The sequence below is a fragment of the Balaenoptera borealis genome (assembly GCF_965194805.1).
Source record: "Balaenoptera borealis genome assembly, chromosome: 16".
Taxonomy (NCBI): domain Eukaryota; kingdom Metazoa; phylum Chordata; class Mammalia; order Artiodactyla; family Balaenopteridae; genus Balaenoptera; species Balaenoptera borealis.
The window spans coordinates 71994436-72012581 of NC_138872.1; the positions used below are offsets into that span (position 1 = coordinate 71994436).

Below are 18146 nucleotides of genomic sequence, written 5' to 3' on the forward strand. Positions count from 1 at the left end.
CTCCCCAACTCCGGCCTCAGCCTCGAGCCCAGGGCCGATCCGGAAACAGCCGAGCGGATCCGGAAACAGCCGAGAGGACCCGGAAGCGGTGAGCGCCGTCACCAGGGAGTGCGGGAACCCGCCGTTTGAGCGGAGGCGATGGCGGCACCTGCGCGCCCGGCCGCGGGCGAGGATGGCCGGCGGCGGCAGCCGGAGGCCGGTATGTGAGGACGCGTCCATACACGCGAGGGGCGGCGAGGCCGGAGGCGGGGCCGAGCTCCGCGTCGGTGGGTGGGGGGTGGTGGAGGGAGCCTGGAGAAAGGGGCGGGACCACGCCGCCGGGGGGGGGGGGGTGGAAAGACGGAGGGGGCGTGGTCTAGCGATTCTAGGGAGAGGGCCAGTGCCAGGTTAGAGGTGGGGCCCAGTGTGGGAGGGGAGGAGCCAGGTGGACAAGGGGCGAGCCACTAGAAGGGAGGGGTCGTGTCAGAGGAAAGAGGGGATTGGGTGAACCGAGGGAGGAAGAGGCGGGGCTCTATGCAACACTAGGCAGAGCTGGGTGAGGAGGAGTCGGGGAAGGGGAGGGGCCAGGTGAGTGGGGCGGGGCTAGGTAAAGGTGCAGGGACCTTGGCTGCTGTACCAAGTTGCAGAAGTTGAGGATTTGATGCCCTGGGAATATTGGGAATCCGAGAGTGATGAGAAAAGAGGCTGATCCCTGTCCTTCACAGCGCTGGACCCCCAGTCCCCGGAGGGGGCAAAAGTTGAGGCCGAGTCAGCGGAGCTCGACCGGCTTCGGGCTGAGCTGGCAGGCGCCCTGGCAGAAATGGAAACCATGAAGGCTGTGGCCGAGGTGAGCGAGAGCACGAAGGCCGAGGCTGTGGCTGCAGTGCAGCGGCAATGCCAAGAGGAGGTGGCCTCGCTGCAGGCCATCCTGAAAGGTGAGGCAGGCACTCCTCCCAGACTCCCTCAGCCCCATAAGGGGGAGTGCATGACAAGAAAGGGGTCAGGGGGCATAACCTACACCTGTGGGGTAGGTTAGCAGGGCTGCCTAGCGCAGGGCAGACCCAGGGGCTCAGAGGGAGACGCGCCCTTTTCTGATTTGCATAGCGGCGCTGCCTGCGCTAGCAGCAGCTCTGTCAGTTCCAGCTAAGTTTAGCTCGGAGCTGCTACCTGTTCCCTGGCCCCATGTCATGTCATTTCTTGTCCCTCACTGATGACTGATCAACCCTGAAAGTGAGCAGCTTCTCAGTTCCCTGAGAACTCGTTTGAGCCTCTGGCCTTCAGACTTGGCCCTGGGCCTAGGCTCTGTAAGTCTCATCTGGTTTCCTTTCCTCCCCAAACACCCCTACATCTGCGCACAACCTCCCCGCCACCCCGCCCCACATGCACCGACTTCTCTCCCTCTCATCCTCTGTACTTGGGATGCATCCGCTCCCCTTGTCCCAGATCCCCCAGCTTCTTTTCCTCCATTCCCCTTCTCCTCTAGTCCAAGGCCAGAGTCTCTGCAATAGCTCCCAGTTGCATCCCACCCCTTTGCTTCCACTGCCACTGCTGTAGCAAAGCTCTCGTCAACTCCCCCGGACTGTTGTCCCAGCCTTCTTACAAGTCTCCCTCTATAATCTGTCCTTGACATTGACTTCCAGAGTAAACTTCCTACAATTCCCATCCCACCATGTCATTTCCCTTTCTAACAACTGCTCCTGGCTCCAGACTTCTCTGGGGCCATGGTTCCCCACATTTCAGGCATCCCTGTGCCATCTGTGCAACATGGTTGTCCTTGTATGACTTACCCTGTCATCTACTTAATATTGTTCTTTAAATAGATCCACTTTTAAAAAACCTATATACATTTATTTTAAAGGGAACTTCCTGTCCCTATAAGGAACTGTGTCCTAAATAATAATAATAGTAATAATAATAATAACTAACATTTATTGAGTGCCAGGCACTGAACTAAATGCTTTATGAGTATTTAATCTTCATAATAATCTCTATGAGTTACGCACTATTATCCATCTCCATTTTACAGAGGAAGCTCTGAGGCCCAGAGAGGTTAGATAACTTGCCTAAGGTCATACAGATAGAAAGGAGGTTTGAACTCAGGCAGTCTGGCAACAGAACCCTTACTTCTAATGTTAGTACGTGTTAAAATAAATAACTATGCAAATGAAAAATGACCATGTTCCGCCCAGCATCCCTTTACTTCCCACTGACATGTAGGATAAATCCCAAACTCCTTGGTGTGGCATTCAAGGCCTTAGCAGCCATTCACGGCCACCCTCTCCACCCTTCCCAGCATCTCCTCCTACATCTTCACTCCAGTTTTTCCAATGTGCCCACCATGCCCCAGCCACACCATCCACCTTCCCACCTGTGAGCCTTTGCTCCTGTTACTTAATGTGTCCTTTCCATCCTTCACCACTTGCTGGTGTCTCTCCTGGACAGGCAGGCAGAGCGAGGGGCTCTTTCCTCTGGGATCCGCAAGCCCAGGAGTGGTCCTTTCACGAGCTCTCCTCACACTGCTTCGTAACTATTTCCACGGCTGTCTTCCTCATTGGACTGTGGGCTCCTGGTGTCAGGGTTTGTGTTTGATTAATTTCTCTATTTCCAGAGCCCAGCTCAGAGTCTAGTCCAGAGTGAATATTTATGACCCTTATTAGATATTGATTGTTATTGGTATGTATTAATAGCAACAGATAGCCTATCTTTAGCATTTATTATGTACCAGGAAGAGGGCTGAACCCCTTCCAGATATCATGTCATTTGATCCTGTAACAAGCCAGTGGGATAATCCCTGGCCGAGGACATTATGCAGAGAGGCTAACTGATTGCCCAGGACCATCCCACCACAAAGTCCACTGTCATCACTGCTATGGTAAATTGGCTTGCAGAGAGCGGCAGTGATGGCGCGCCCCCCCGCTCGCCCCCAGGTAGGGCTGGCGCACTGACCCTCCCTCTCCTCTGCCCTTCCTGTCTCGCCAGACTCCATCAGCAGCTATGAAGCCCAGATTGTGTCTCTGAAGCAGGAGCGGCAGCAGCAGCAGCAGGACCGTGAGGAGAAGGAGCGGGAGCTGGGGCGCCTGAAGCAGCTGCTGTCCAGGGCTCACCCCCTGGATTCCTTGGAGAAGCAGATGGAAAAGGTTGGGGTTGGGACAGCCTACCCGCCCCCTCCTCCGGGATTTGGAAATATGTTGAAGCAGCCAAAGGTGACCGTGGGGCAGAGGGATTATCTGTGTCCCACTGCCACATCACTGGGAGCAGGGCACCCAGTAATAATTCTAGGTATAACATACACGAGACCTGTACTCAGCACGGTCCTGGCTTGCCACTTACTAGTGGGATGGCCAGGTGTGTTTACCTCCCAAATTAAGAAGAGTCATGTAGGGAATTCCCTGGCGGTCCAGTGGTTAGGACTTGTGCTTTCACTGCAGGGGCCCAGGTTCGATCCCTGGTCAGGGAACTAAAATCCTGCAAGCCACGTGGCGCAGCCAAAAAAAAGAAAAAAGTCATGTCATGTAGAGGGGAGGGAGCTAACATTTAAGGATACCTCTCATGCACTAGGCATTGCAATACTTGCTTGACAGACTCAAGTCTCCCCAGTCTTTCCCCTAAAAGAGGGGCCCATTAGATCCATTTGACAGATGAGTAAGGTGAGGCTCAGAGAAGTTTAGTAATTCTCCCCAGGTTATGCACATAAAAAGGAGCAGATCTGGGATTTTCAAATCTAGGCAGTCTGGTTCTAAAGCTTTGCTCTTAATCTCTGTGGTATATTGCCTCCATTATTCTTGTCATGAACAATTGTAGGAAGCACATACCACCAAACTCTTCATCTTTCAGAGCAAATTCACATCTTCCCTCATTGGATCCACACAGCTGCCCTGTGAGGTAGGTACTTACCTCACTTTATACGTGAGGAAACTGCAGCTCAGGCAGATGGAGTAAGTCGCCTGGTTAGAAGGACAAAGATCAAAACAGGAGCCCAAGAAAGGAAGGTTCCAACCCATAGTTTGCCAGCAGAGGGTTGCCAGCAGTAGCAACTTACTTGCATTCAGAGTGTTCCTCAGGGAGCGGTTACACAGGGTGGTGAAGGAGAGGGCTCCGCTGAATTAAGACTACCTGGTACGGCGGAAGGAGCCACAGGCCCAGAGTCGGGAAGTTCCAGTCCTGGCCTTGCGTCCATCTACTGTGTGGGCATCTGCAGAGCATGCAGGCTTACCCTACCTGTTGCCACTGTGCACGTAAGAGATTTGGAGGGTCAAACTGAACTTGTCTGAGACGGGTTTTTGAGTGATTCAAGAGGTAGAAATGGCATGACTTGGAAGAGGATGGATGACTGGCAGATTTCTGCCTCAGACAGCTGGGTGGATAGCAGGGTCATTCTCGCCAACCTAGCGCTTATGGGAGGAGAAACAGCATCATGAGTTGGTTCAGATTTGGCTGTACTTGGACAGAGGAGCCTGTGCAACATCCAGGTGGAGGTGTCCAGAGGCTGTTGGCTGTGCAAGTTCAACAGGATCCCAAACCTGAAAAGACTGAAAAGAAGTGGCCAGAAATATGCCGGTGATGGGAATATGGGAAGACATATTGATTAGGACAAAGTTTGAAAACCCAAATCAACAGTGGCTTAAATAAGATAGAAGTCTGTTTTTCTTAGAACCAGATGTAGACATTCCAGGACTGATGTGGCAGCTCAACAAGTCAGTAGGAACCCAGGCTCCTCCTATGTTGCTGTTTTGCCATAGGTAGCCTACTGCCTCATGGTCCAAGATGACTGCTTGAGCACCAGCCATCACGTCCACATTTTAGCCAGCAAGAAGGAGGAGGAGGAGTAAAGAAAAACACACCCTCTCCCTTTGAGGAGTTGTCCTGGAAGTTGCACCTGACACATATGCCTACATCTCATAGCTGGAACTTAGTCATATGGCCATGCTTATTTATAGGGAAGCTGAGACATGTAGATGGTATTCTAGAATTTAGGTCATGAGCCCAACTAAAAATGTGACGTTCTATGATAAAAGAAAAAAGGATACATGATGTTGGGGAAGAAAAGTATGTCACGCTACAAGTGGGCAACAGGAAGGTAGTTATGACTTTGGCTCTGTACCGTGTGACCTGGGGCAAGTCATGTAAGCTCTCAGAACCTCTGTGTTCCTCTCTCTAAAATGGGGGTGGGAACTTCCCTGGTGGCACAGTGGTTAAGAATCTGCCTGCCAATGCAGGGGACATGGGTTCGAGCCCTGGTCCTGGAGGATCCCACATGCTGCGGAGCAACGAAGCCCATGCGCCACAACTACTGAGCCTGCGCCCTAGAGCCCGCGAGCCACAACTACTGAGCCCGCGTGCCACAACCGCTGAAGCCCGCGCGCCTAGAGCCCGTGCTCCACAGCAAGAGAAGCCACTGCGATAAGAAGCCTGTGCACTGCAATGAAGAGTAGCCCCCGCTCGCCGCAACGAGAGAAAGCCCATGCAGAGCAACGAAGACCCAACACAGCCAAAAATAAATAAATAAAATATTTAAAAATTAAATAAATAAAATGGGGGTGGATGGTGCCTTCTTGGGAGGATTAGAAGAGCTGACGTGCTTGGAGGGAAAGCTCTGAACAGTCCTGAGGGTCCTGCAGTCGGGAGGGGGGACAGTCACTGCCCAACCCCCCTTCCTCAGGCCCACGAGGACTCGGAGAAGCTGCGGGAGATCGTGTTGCCCATGGAGCAGGAGATTGAGGAGCTGAAGGCGAAATTGCTGAGGGCAGAGGAGCTGATCCAAGAGATCCAGGTGAGGGGGTGGCCAGGGGGCGCTGAGGGAAGAAGGGGCGCCGCAGGACCCTGGCCCCCCAGCCTCTTCCCTGCCCCCTCTCCCTAGAGACGTCCCCGGCACCCCCCTTCCCTGCACGGCTCCACGGAGTTGCTCCTGTCCCGGGACCCATCTCCCCCACTGGAGCCTCTCGAGGAGCTGAGTGGAGACGGGGGCGCGGCGGCCGAGGCCTTCGCCCACAACTGTGATGACAGCGCCTCCATCTCCTCCTTCTCCCTCGGCGGTGGGGCCAGCGGCGGCGCCTCCCTGCCCCGCAGCCGCCATGGCCTGAGCCCCGAGCAGGAGGAGACAGCCTCTCTGGTGTCCACGGGCACCCTGGTCCCTGAGGGCATCTACCTGCCCCCTCCCGGTTACCAGCTTGTCCCAGACAACCAGTGGGAGCAGCTGCAGGTGGAGGTGAGTGGAGTGGGCGGAGTGGGCTGCCGACGTGCACCCATCCGTCTCTTGCTTCAAGTACTTACTGAGCACCTACTATGTCCAGGCCCTGAGCTAGAGCTGGGGATCCTACAGTAAAGAAGAAAACTCCCACCCTCTTGGAGCTTCCTCTAGTGAGGGAGCCAGGCCCAAACATGCACATGGGCACATGAGGAAGACAGTGTCACAGGGTGAGACACCCAGAACAAGACTTAATAGGGTCGTGGGGTAGAGACTGGCAATGCAGGAGACCATCCTGGCTGGAAAAAGAGGTGCTTTTTGAAGATCGGGGACCAAAGGAACTGCAGGTTCCAAGGCCCAGGGGACGGACAGACCACAGTGTGTCTGAGGAACAGGAAGGCCACAGAGGAGGGGAAGAGATATGAGGTCAGAAAGGCAGGCAGGGGTCACAGGAGGTCGGCCTTGGCCTTGGGGCCAGCCATGCAGTTTGCATCTTAGAGGAGAAGCTGCAGGAAGCCTCTGTGGCGTGTCAGGCAGGGAGAAGCCTTCTCTGCTCTAGGCTTTTAACAGGTCACTGAGGCCTTTGGGTAGGAATGGACTGCAGTTGGGGGAGGGGGCAACGGGAGAAGCAGGGTGGTGACCCGTTGGGAGGGCAATGCTTGACATAGTTTAGAGAAAGGTAGTGACTGAGACCAGGAGATGGCAGCAGAAGTGGAGAGAAATGGGTGGATTTGGAATCTACTTTGGAGGCCGCCGGGCAGGGCCGGCTGGTGGGTTGGAGCTGGGGAGTGGAGGACTTAGAAGAGTCAGCATCCATTCCTGGGCTTTTGGCTTGAACGACTGGGTGGATGATGGCACTGCCCACTGAGGTGCAGGGGGCAAGGCGTGAGAGGTCTGGTGAGGAGGGAAGGCCTCCCCTTGGCGGTCGAGGCTGAGGCCGGCGTCTGTGGCAGGGGCGGCAGCTGCAGAAGGACCTGGAGAGCATCAGCCGGGAGCGGGACGAGCTGCAAGAGGGCCTGAGACGGAGCAACGAGGACTGCGCCAAGCAGGTGGGTTCAGCCTCTGCTCTGCAGGGCCTCTGCTCCCTGCCTCCTCCTGGCCCGGCCTCACCCTCGCCCCCCCTTCCACCCACAGATGCAGGTGCTCCTGGCCCAGGTCCAGAACTCAGAGCAGCTGCTGCGGACCCTGCAGGGGACCGTGAGCCAGGCCCAGGAGCGGGTTCAGCTACAGATGGTGAGGGCTGGGGGCCGGGACGGGAGCGAGAGGAGTGGTGTGGGAATTGGTTGAGGGGGGCACGTGGAAGGTTGAGGCACCTGTCCTGCCTCGCCCCCTGCCCCTCCCGCCCCACCAGCCGTTCTGGCTTTGCCCTGGAGTTGGTGCCAGGTGGGTAAAAGGGTTTCAAGGGCACCTGGTACTGATTCAGAAGAACCCACCACGCACTCACTCTGTGGTCTTGAGCTAATCCCACAAGCCCAGAGCCTCAGCCTTGATGCCTTGAAATTGAGATAATGCGTCCTAGCTTGCAGAGTTGTGAGAATGAAAAGCAGGGATTGCAAAATCAGATACTTCCTGAGACCAGACAGGAGAGGCAGATGATTGAACGGGGCCACGTGTGAGGCAGGAAGGAGCAGCAGGGCAAACCAAGAGACCCTGTAAAGGGAGCTAGTGCCCCTTGACTTGCTGCCCGTGGCACGTAGGAGTGCAGGCTTGATGCTGCCTGGTTTTCTCATCTATCAGGAGAAGCCAGAGATCTGGATGTTTGTGTGTAGTCTCCCAGTTTTTAATGTTGCACTTGTTTAAGGTTTAAAAACACCCATATGGACCAAATAAAACACCCGATGTGGCCTGTGGCTGCCGCTGTGTGACCTCCAAGTCATCGAGGAGGGTGTAGAAAGAGCTTGAGGGAGTTCCCTGGCGGTCCAGTGGTTAAGACTCTGCGCTTCCACTGCAGGGGGCCCAGGTTCGATCCCTGGTCAGGGAACTAAGATCCCGTGAGCCACGTGGTGTGGCCAAAAAAAAAAAAAAAAAAGAGCTTGGGAGGCAAAGATGCTTACTAAAGGGTGTTTCTTTCTTTCTCAGCCTAGAAGGAGGGCGTGGGCTTCCTGGCTCTCCTTCCTGAACACTGGGAGGAGTGTTCAGGCTTTGGCCTCACGGGAGACTGGAGACCCCCTGTCCCCTCATCGCCTCGTCCTAACTGTCCATCCCCAGGCAGAGCTGGCCACCTCGCACAAGTGCCTGAGCCACGAGGTAAAGCGACTGACTGAGGAAAACCAAGGGCTCCGGGCTGAGCAGCCGCCGTCTTCAGCCCCCCGGGGCCTGGAGCAGGATGAGGGCCAGGAGGAGTCGCTGCCCAGCTCGCTGCTGGTAAGGGCGGGGACAGGCCCTTCCTCTCCACGCACAGCAAAGCATTGGCCTGGGGCCACGGGAATCGGGGATGGACCCAGGCTGCTGTGTATTAGCTGCGTCACCATGGCCAACTCACTCAACTTTTCTAAGGCTCAGTTTCCTCCTCTGCCAAATGGGACCACACCCCGTCCCAGCATCAGCACGGAGAGAAAATGAGTTAACAGAATGCTTGACGCAAAGGAAGCAGTAATTTGGCTTGTTATTTTTAAGTGATGTGAGATCCACAAAATTGAATTCATCATAATCTTTGGTTCATAACAAGCTGTCATCATTGATCTGTGCGTGGCCTCTGCTGATTGAATTTATTAAAAATATGAACATCAGCCGGAACCCTTGCCCACCTTGAGAACTATAACTGACATCGCCTTACATGCGCCCCGCCCCGTGTTCCTTGGCTCTGTTTCTGCCGTCCTGAGCTTTATCATTCCCTTGCCCTTCTTTGGGATTGTTTTTATTACATATACACGTCTGCCTAAACCGTGGAGTGCTAACTTTAGTTGTTTTTAGTTATAAAAACTCAGAATCTTGCTCTGGGTAGTCTCTTGGAGCTTTCACTCAGCACCGCTCCTGAGGGTCCTCCACCCCGGGTTGTGCTGCGGGAAAATATTCACTGCCGTCCCAGGGTATTTGTCCAGTCTCCCCACGATGGGTGTTCGGGTTGTTTCCTCTGTTATGTTTTCTTCCTTCTTTCCTTCCTTTCCCCTCCCCACAATCCCCTTCTAGCCGCTGGCCCCCAGCTGGCCCCGCACCCAGCCCGTGACTTGCATCCTTCCAGGAGCTGCGGCAGCTCGTGCGCCGCACGCAGCAGGAGGCGCGGGCCCACCAGCAGGCCCAGGAGCACGAGGCCGAGCGGCTGCGGATTGAGATTGTGACCCTGCGGGAGGCACTGGAGGAAGAGACGGCGGCGAGGGCCAGCCTGGAGGGGCAGCTGAGGGTGCAGCGGGAGGAGACAGGTGAGGGAGGAGGCGGCGAGCCACCCCACCTTCTCTCCCCGGGAGGCTGAGTCCCCACCCCCTCGGGGACTGCCTGGGCACCAGGAGGGGAGAGAGGACGCAGTGCGAGAATGATGAGCCTTGACCTCTCTTTCTTTCCTTTCCGCACAGAGGTGTTAGAGGGTGAGTATGGGCTGGAGCCTGTGCCGGACCGGGCGGGGTGGGGAAGGAGAGAGGGTGTGGGCCTGACGTCTTGGCCCTGCCTGACTTCCCAGCCTCCCTGTGCAGCCTGAGGATGGAGATGGAGCGGGTCCAGCAGGAGCAGAGCAAGGTGAGGCAGGACCTGGGCCAGGCCGGGATGGCGGAGGAGGGTGGCAGCGTGGAGAAGACCCTCACCAGCCCCTGCTGCCCTTTATGTCTCCCTTAGGCCAGGCAGCAGGAAGTCCTGAGGCAGCCACCGGGCTCGGGCCGCACAGAAGAGGTGAGGATCGGGGCGATATTGAAGGGGTTACCCTGTCCAGACATCCTGTTTCTTCAGCCCAGGGCCCCAGCTCTATGTCCTGTGCCCCCAGGCCCAGCTCACAGACCTCCTCTCGGAACAGAGGGCAAAGATGCTGCGGCTGCAGGCTGAGCTGGAGACCAGTGAGCAAGTGCAGAGGGATTTCGTACGACTGTCCCAGGCCTTGCAGGTACGGCGTGTCCCCTCCCCACCAGACTGGCATGACTCCAGGTGACTTGTCCTCCGTCTTGCAAGGATAGTCTCCCAGTTAGAAGAGGCCTCTCCCTCCCTCTGGGGCTGGCATGGTCCTTTCCTCTGAGCTAGTGCTCAAAAAACGTTGAAGATCTTGTGCTTCCATCTTTGTCAGTGGTGCGAAGCCCGTGGCCCAGGGCCTGGCACGCCGACGTGCCCCATGCTCATCATGTCACTTCCACCTGCCCCTGCCCACCCTTCCTCAGGCTGCTCTCTTAGGATCCATTTCTTCCCTTGAACCCATTTTCACTGGGGGTTGGGGGAGGTGAGGCCCCTGGGTACACTGGTCCCGTGCTCTTGCCCCTCAGGGGGCTGGCCGATGGGGTGGAGGTTGCATTTTCCCACCGAGGGCCCTCTGCCTCCCTCGCCGGCCCCCACAGGTGCGCCTGGAACGGATCCGCCAGGCAGAGAGTCTGGAGCAAGTGCGCAGCATCATGGACGAGGCGCCCCTCAGGGACGTCAGGGACATCAAGGACACCTGAGGGGCCAGCACCGCCCACCCTGGGGGGAGACCGTCTTTCTCCACTCCTGAACCGTGAGGCCGAGGCTTTGGGGGTCTCAGGATGGAGTCTTCACCCTCTCCAAGCCTGGGGTTGAGGTGACGGGGCCACCACTGCCCTGTCCCTCCAGCGCCTCCTCCCAGGGGTGGCGGGGCCTTCTGCTTCCAAAGATGACCCCTGGGTGAGGGTCCCAACCCCCTCTGGAAACCAGAGGGGCAGGCTCAGCCCTGTGGCTTTCTGGCTGCTATGCTGCCTCCTGGGCTCCAAGCCTCCCGCCCCCGGCCCCCACCCAGCCTAACAGCCATGCCTGTTACCTCCATCCCCTTCCCGAGGCACAGCTGAGGTGTGAGTGGTGGCTGGGAGCCCTGGGTCGTGTCCCCGGGTCCCTCCACACACACGCCCTGGGACAGGTGGCTGCTTCCTGGACTGCATGACACTAAGATGCTTGTCCCCAGGGGCCCGAACCAGGCCCCGAGGTGTGCACGGAGACAAGGCCAGATTTTTCTGTCATTTATTTTCAATAAATAAGCAGCTCAGCTCAATCGGTCGCCTTGTCCCTGCAAGCCCCACGGGGTCAGGGAGGGGAGGTTTTACAAGGGCAAAAGTGGGGGGGGCGGTTGCTGAGGGGGAGGAGACGTGAAGGGGACATTATGTTTATAAACAAGAATGTTGGGCTGGGGGGCACGTGGTGGAGGCCTGTGCCACAGCTCTGGCTGAAGACGCATCACTATCAGGGTGGGGAAGGGAGGGCAAAAGGACTGGTTACTTCCTTCTTTCATCTTCTGGATCTGGAAGGAGAAGGGGAAGGATGAGACTGGTGGCGGGGCGGCACAGGAGAGAAGTCCCTCCCAGCTCCCTACCTGTCCCTGTCCCCCAGCACACTCACCTGGAGGCCCCCCGCCACCCCCACTCACCTGTGTCCCCAGCCCCCCCCCCCCCAGCCACTGCAGCCCCAGCGGCAGACGGCTCAGCGGCCAGCCAGCGCGACGCAGCGCAGCCCAGCAGACAGTGGTGCCCGGGGGCGGGCAGTGCCGGCCCCGCAGAGTAAGGGCAGCAGCCCAGCCCCACTTGGAAGCGCGGCAGTGGCGGCGGCGGCAGTGGCTCCAGCGGCAGTGGCTCCAGGTGGAGCTGCGAGGGCACGTGACCCCGGCGCCGCCTGAAGGGGAGAGGGGTGGGCAGGGGGGGCACAGCAGCTAGGGCACGGGCAAGAAGGGGGGTGATACCTGTGACACGGCTCAGAGAGATGGAGGAGGGGGAAATGAGTTATCCTACGGCCAGAGAGGACAGAGAGACAGCCATTATCGAGGGAGGGAGGTGGGCGCAGGGGACCAAGAGGGCTGAGGAGGCTTTGGGGCGCCAAGGAGACTGTGTCTGCCCCGGGCTCGGAGGAGCGGGCAAAGGGGGGGCAGGGGCTGGGTGCGCCCCTCGGCGGAGGACACGGGGCCTGCTGGGGCCCCGGGAACTCACCCACCTGACAAGGAAGCGGGGCAGGCGCCTTCGTGGCCTAGAGGGAGGGCCCAGGGGCTGACAGGGCTGGGGGCGGTGCGCTCTTACCCTCCAGGTAGTTCCGAGCAATGAACTTGAGGAGTTCATCAAGCCCGATGACTGGTAACGAGATCTTGAAGACCATGAGCCAGTGGGCCACGTCCAGGGCCTGCAGCTTGAAGATCACCTGGGAGGAGGTGGGAAGGGCAGTGAGAAGGAGCCGAGGAGCTGCCACTGCGCCAGCCTGACCCCGCCCTCCTCCCTCTGCAGGGGTCGTGGTCACGGACCGCTGCAGAGGCCCCCTGTGGGGGGGGGGGGGGCAGGCGGCCCCTGGCCAGAGGAAGGCTTACCGGCAGAGGGTCCACGTAGAGGATGAGGAAGTGGAGGGACATGGAGAGGCAGATGGAGCCCAGCAGCCAGATGTTCGCCCAGGGCGGCATCCGCAGGAGGGACTGGTTCTCAGACAGGCTGCAAGGGGGCGGGCCGGCGGAGCCAGGGGTGGAGGCACAAGGGGAGAGAAGCGGTGAGCAGGGGAGGGTGGCCTGCAGATGGCCGTGGGGGGAGGGTGCGCGGACCCCACCTGTTGAGAGCATTGCACATCTCGATGGTAACCAGCACGGACAAGGCCATGGTCATGGGCTCGGGGGCCTCGAAGACCTCACAATCCACACCCTCAAAGTCAGCGTTGTGCTCCGTACACTTCAGGAAGTGAGTCTGCAGGAGGAGAGGGGAGAAGCTGGGGTCCTGAGGAAGCCTCCACGCCACCCTCCTGCTCCCCTCGCCTCCTCCCACCTCCCTCCGTGCTGCCCTACCAGCTGGCTGTAGGTGATGTGAGGCCCATCCTCAGCGTACAGGAACCACCAGACTGCTGCTCCCACCGTGGCTGCACCCACGTAGGCTGTGGTGGAGAGAAGATGGGAGTTGGGGGCCCAGGGCTGGGGAGACGGGAGGAGTTGAGAGGGCCTCCTGGCCATGAACAGCCGCTGGAGGAAGAGGGCCCACCGCAGTGGCTGCTGTGGGGAAGCTGGTGTCCCAGAGAGGGCATCAGCCCTGAGGGTCGGCAAGGAGTGTGGGGTCTCATCCTGCTCACCCCCAATTGCCATGTAGCGGAAGAAGAGCCAGCCACTGATGAGTGGCTCCTTGGGGTTCCGGGGGGGCCGGTCCATGATGTCCAGGTCTGGGGGGTTGAAGCCCAGGGCTGTGGCCGGGAGCCCGTCTGTCACCAGGTTCACCCACAGCAGCTGCACGGGGATCAGGGCCTCAGGCAGCCCCAGGGCAGCTGTCAGGAAGATGCTGCCAGAAGGAGGAGGTCACACGTCTGTCTTGCCTCCCAGGCCTGTGGTCACCCCCCCACCAGTCCCGAGTTCCTCCTGGATGCCCTTCCTGGCTGCTCACCAGACCACCTCTCCCACATTGGAGGAGATGAGGTAGCGGATGAACTGCTTCATGTTGTTGTAGATGGCGCGGCCCTCCTCCACGGCAGCCACGATGGTGGAGAAGTTGTCGTCGGCCAGTACCATCTCGGAGGCCGTCTTGGCCACGGCGGTGCCGGATCCCATGGCAATGCCGATCTCCGCCTTCTTCAGGGCAGGGGCGTCATTGACGCCATCACCTGTCTGCGGGGAGGGAAAGAAGGTGGGCGCCGGCCCCCTCCTCGTACCCTCCTTGAGACTCTTCCATCGGGGCCCGAATCCCTCACCTCCGTGCATCTCGCCAGGGCCCCCGCTCAGCCCCGTCCTCCCTCGGTCCCCAGCTCCCCAAGACGGTCATCTCAGTAGACACTAAGCAGACCGCCCCACGCCAGTCTTCTCACCATCGCTGTGATCTCATCGAAGGACTGCAGACACTCCACGATCTTCGACTTGTGGGAGGGCTCCACGCGGGCAAAGCAGCAGGCGCGTCTGCAGGCCTCCCGCTGCACGGCCAGGGGCAGGTCATCAAACTCCCGGCCAGTGTAGGCTCGGTCGGCCACATCCTCGTTCTCCTCGAAGATGCCAATTCGTCGGCAGATGGCAATGGCTGTGCCCTTGTTGTCCCCAGTGATCATGATCACTCGGATGCCAGCATCACGGCACAGGAGGATAGAGCCTGTGACCTCCTTGCGGGGCGGGTCCAGCATGCCCACCACACCAACGAATGTCAGGTCCGTCTGGGGAGACAGAGAAGAGAGCGACAGGGTCAAGGAGGAAGCTTGGGGGGAGCTGAGGGGAGAGCTGTCCCTGGGTCTGGTGTTTAAACCTCAGTGGGGCCTCGAAGCTCAGGGGTGGGAAATGTTCACATGTGTGCCTGCAGGCCTGGCGGTGCCAGGCCCATTGTAGGTGGCAGATCGTGTCTTTCATAGAAAGAACTCGAACTGGAAGTGAGGGAGGTGGTTTCTGCTTTCAGCAGGGCTGCTCACGTGGTCTACAACTTTGAGCAAATCTGTGTTACCTGCCAGGCCACACTGTTCCCTCTATAAAATGGAGTGGGGCTTTGGTGCTATTCAGAGAGCAGGTCCACTACAAGATAAAGAGCTAATGCCAGAATGCAGGTTGATGCACGTCCTTAGAAAACCTCACTGTGGAAACACGTCAGCTAAACCCGAGTGTACTTAGTGACCTGGCTGGCTTCTGTTCTGGAGCAAGCACCTCACCTCATCTCAGATGGGTCCACGGACCACACACCAAGTAGCCCTGGACTGGATGATTCCTAAGGTTCTTTCAAACTCTAACGTCCTGTGATTCTAGGCCCCGTGATGAAGTAGGAAATGACAAGGGTGGCAGAGGGGGTGAGGCAGGTGACTCTGGGACAACGGGAGGCTTCCGTCTGCTCACCTCGTACTCCATGAACCTGGAAGAGTCATCCAGGACCATCTCCTCTCGCTTTGGGGGGGTGTCCCGGGTGGCCAGGGCCAGGCAGCGCAGGGTGTCCCGGCCACCGCTCCACTCCTTGATTACCGACAGAATCGTCTCCTTCACCGGCCCTGTCATGGGCACCCGAGTGGTGCCGACTCGCAGGTAGTTACAGCGTTCGACGATCCCCTCCGGGGCACCCTAGGAGAACAGAACGGTATTCAGAGACTACTGTTCCTTCCAATGCACGGTGAGCGGGGCAGGGAGAAGAGAGGAGGGTTCAGGACTGGGAAGAAGGGGGGCTGAGGCGCACTCGGATCCCTGACCTTGACAAACATTTTGTTGCCCACAGCAGCCCGGGATTTCATTGGAGAGCAATAGACAGACATGGACTTTCTGTCCCGGGAGAACTCCAGGGTGAATTCCTTCTTCATTAGCTGGCGGATCACCTGGGAGAGAGGAGACAGGGAGGGAGAGGCCAGATATGAGACCGGTGGAGAAAGAGTGATGATGCTATGCTAGAAGGGAAGAGTCCCAGACCCCTTAAAACATAGTCAAAAAGGATCTGGAGGTCAGAGCAGACCCCAAGCTGAGTCTGAGATAAAGCTAAGTCTGCTGCCTACAGCAGAAATGGAGAGAATTCCAAGGCTAGTGCTGCCAGTGTCTTACTATGTTCAGGTTAAAGCACAATAGAAACAGGATGGCGTAGTGTGGCACTGTCTGATAGAACCTTCCGTGATGATGGGAATGTTAAATAATCTGGATGGTCCAATACGGTGCAATCGAACAACGGCTACTGAGCCCGGGGAATGTGGTTAGTGCAACTGAAGAACTGAGTTTTTACTTTTATGTAATAATTTAAATGTAGACAACCACATGTGTGCGTCTACAGACGTATGTTGCTAGACAATGGAGAGCTGGTACCTGGCACGTAGTACTAAGCACTCCATAAAAGTGAATGTGCCAAATGCATTCTAGATGTTTCTCCACAAAACAAAAATAAAAACAATAAATAAAATTAAAAATAATTTGATGTTTTTATTATCATTTGTAAATTTTTAAAATGAATCCTTTATTGATAAATACTTAGGTTGTTTTCATTATTTTTGTCATATTAAATAAAGCAGCAGTGAGCATCTTGCCTCTATGAAAAAAAAAAAAGGAATGAGCTGTGTGGGGAATATAATATAATACCCCAGAGGAATTCAATATAGACATTCAGTAAATATTAATAGCAAGAACTTGGAGTGATTGTCACAGAATTGGGCTTGTTCACCTGGACACGGGGAAGCAGAGGCATATGAGGCAGTCATATTTCCCAAATCCTAAATCAGGTCTTGTGATCTGATAAAAACAAGTGTGTTTCTAGAGACAGTGGGTAATAGTTGAAATTGGGGCTGTCCCAGGATGGGTCACTTGTGGTTTCTGTGTCCAGCTCTGTCCCTTTCAACTAGGGACACGACAGGAAAAGTGATCTTAAATTCTTCCAGGGAGGCTGCAACCAGGCACCAGGAAGAGCAGTGTAAGTGTAGGTGCAGTAGGTCCTACCCCAAGTCAGCCTTGCCAAGGAAAGCTGTGGAGAGGCTCTCTGCCTGTGCCGGCTGGGTCCCAGCATGGGGCACAAGGCCCTGACCAGCCTGACCCGGGTGGGGATGGGGGGCCCTCTCTCCTGAGGTTCCTTAGGTCCTGGCCTGTACAGTGTGGGCTGGAGAAGGACCGTGGGAGGGAGTGCCTAGACTCACCAAGTTGCAGGCGTTGGCCCTCTCCACCTTTGAGAGGTTTCTCAGTTCAGTGTTGAATACATTCATCTTCTCCACCAGGGTGGTGAGTGCCGTCTCGGTGGCCTCGCCCACCTTCTCATAAACACCTTTGGCCTGAGGGGGCAGAGGAGGAAGAGGAAGTAGGTGCCCTGGGCTCCCAGCCCCGTGCTCCCATCTATCATGCCCACCTTCCACCTAGAACGGGAAGGGAGCAAGCCACTCTCTTCCCCTTACACCCAGGAGAGGGCTTGGTACAAGGGACCCCCTTCCCCTGAGCCCTTCCTTGCGGCCTGTCGAGGAGGCCTGGACTCTGAGCCAGCTGGAGGGGGAAGGAGGGGCGGCTTCAGGAATGGAGAGGTTACCTCATTGAAGTCCAAGGAGGAGTCATTGCAGAGGGCACAAATGGTGGCTAGCTCCACCAGCCCATCATACTCCCCTGTCCGGACTGGCTTATCATTCTTCAAGCTGGCGGCCGGGTGGGGAGGAAGGAAGGGAAAGAGACAGGTAGAGAAGATAGGGAATGAGATGCAGAGAGAGCACGGGGAATGCAGCAAGGAGATGGCAACCAACTTGGAGATCAGGTGGGAGAGAGAATAAGGTTGGGGAAGGAACAAGAGAGAAACAGGAAGACAAAACTAGAGGGAGGCCCCAGGGAGAGAGGATATGTGTGTGTGTGTGTGTGTGTGTGTGTGTGTGTGTGTGTGGTGGGGAGGGGCACGAGTAACTGGGAAGACGACTTTGGGGGAACTTACACCTCTCCTTCTGGAGCATAAGTGGAGCCAGTGATAGAGAACTTGTTCAGAAGGCAGATGTCCCCTTCCACCTTGTCGATGATGAACATCTGCAGAGGAGAAGGGCATGCACACAGATGTTTAACTCTCCCCATCCCCGAAGGCAGTCTGCACCGAAGGGGCCCGTGCCCCGAGTGTCCCTCTACCCGGCCATCTGCACGGACTTACCCAACTTCCCACCGTCATCCTCTGATTCGTCCTTCCCTTTTCCTCCCTTTTCCTCCCCTCTCCCACCACTCCCTTGCAAATCATTCTCTATGTTCTGTGTTCATGGCCTTAAAACAAAAGGCCATGCTGGAGGTTCTTACAGATCAATTAGTAAAATAAGACGTGCATCACAAGGTGTGGTGGCCACCAGTCTACCTGTCAGTACATGGCCCATCTACAGCTCCAGCCTCTTGTGGCCAGATCTTCCAGTTTTGCAGGAAGAACTAGAAATTCAGGTTATTTTCCTATGACATCCCTTGACTTTTCAAATGTGGGCAATTAATTCATCTTTATGAAACATGACAGAAGACCAGTGGTCT

At 56.9% G+C, this 18146-nt stretch overlaps 2 protein-coding genes across 13 annotated transcripts in view; one reads left to right on the forward strand and one right to left on the reverse strand.

The window, feature by feature from the left end:
* On the forward strand, nt 1-11294 carry RABEP2 (rabaptin, RAB GTPase binding effector protein 2). 11 transcript variants are annotated; one of them, XM_082359650.1, is made up of 15 exons: nt 1-199; nt 705-914; nt 2959-3182; nt 3781-3861; nt 5639-5749; nt 5837-6184; nt 7117-7212; nt 7298-7396; nt 8243-8527; nt 9345-9522; nt 9673-9684; nt 9777-9832; nt 9929-9982; nt 10053-10190; nt 10633-11294. In XM_082359650.1, the coding sequence occupies exons 1-15, from the start codon at nt 139-141 to the stop codon at nt 10732-10734; spliced, it is 2055 nt and encodes a 684-aa protein (XP_082215776.1). In that variant the 5' UTR covers nt 1-138; the 3' UTR covers nt 10735-11294. The 11 variants fall into 11 exon arrangements, 10 of the variants coding, with proteins under 10 accessions (XP_082215776.1, XP_082215779.1, XP_082215783.1 ...); XM_082359653.1 differs by having other exon boundaries at nt 10074-10190; XM_082359657.1 differs by having other exon boundaries at nt 8372-8527.
* ATP2A1 (ATPase sarcoplasmic/endoplasmic reticulum Ca2+ transporting 1) overlaps nt 11248-18146 on the reverse strand; it is a 16464-nt gene continuing 9565 nt past the window's right edge. Inside the window, exons 10-23 of one of the 2 annotated variants that reach the window (XM_082359638.1) lie at nt 17581-17669; nt 17191-17293; nt 16811-16942; nt 15395-15517; nt 15051-15269; nt 14051-14386; nt 13633-13853; nt 13328-13530; nt 13050-13135; nt 12818-12951; nt 12588-12705; nt 12307-12424; nt 11976-12020; nt 11248-11540 (exon numbers count right to left, since the gene is read on the reverse strand). In XM_082359638.1, the coding sequence (XP_082215764.1) occupies nt 12016-12020; nt 12307-12424; nt 12588-12705; nt 12818-12951; nt 13050-13135; nt 13328-13530; nt 13633-13853; nt 14051-14386; nt 15051-15269; nt 15395-15517; nt 16811-16942; nt 17191-17293; nt 17581-17669 (1887 nt within the window). In that variant the 3' untranslated portion in view covers nt 11248-11540; nt 11976-12015. The remainder of the gene's footprint in view (nt 11541-11975; nt 12021-12306; nt 12425-12587; nt 12706-12817; nt 12952-13049; nt 13136-13327; nt 13531-13632; nt 13854-14050; nt 14387-15050; nt 15270-15394; nt 15518-16810; nt 16943-17190; nt 17294-17580; nt 17670-18146) is intronic. The other variant, XM_082359637.1, reaches the window with a different exon arrangement.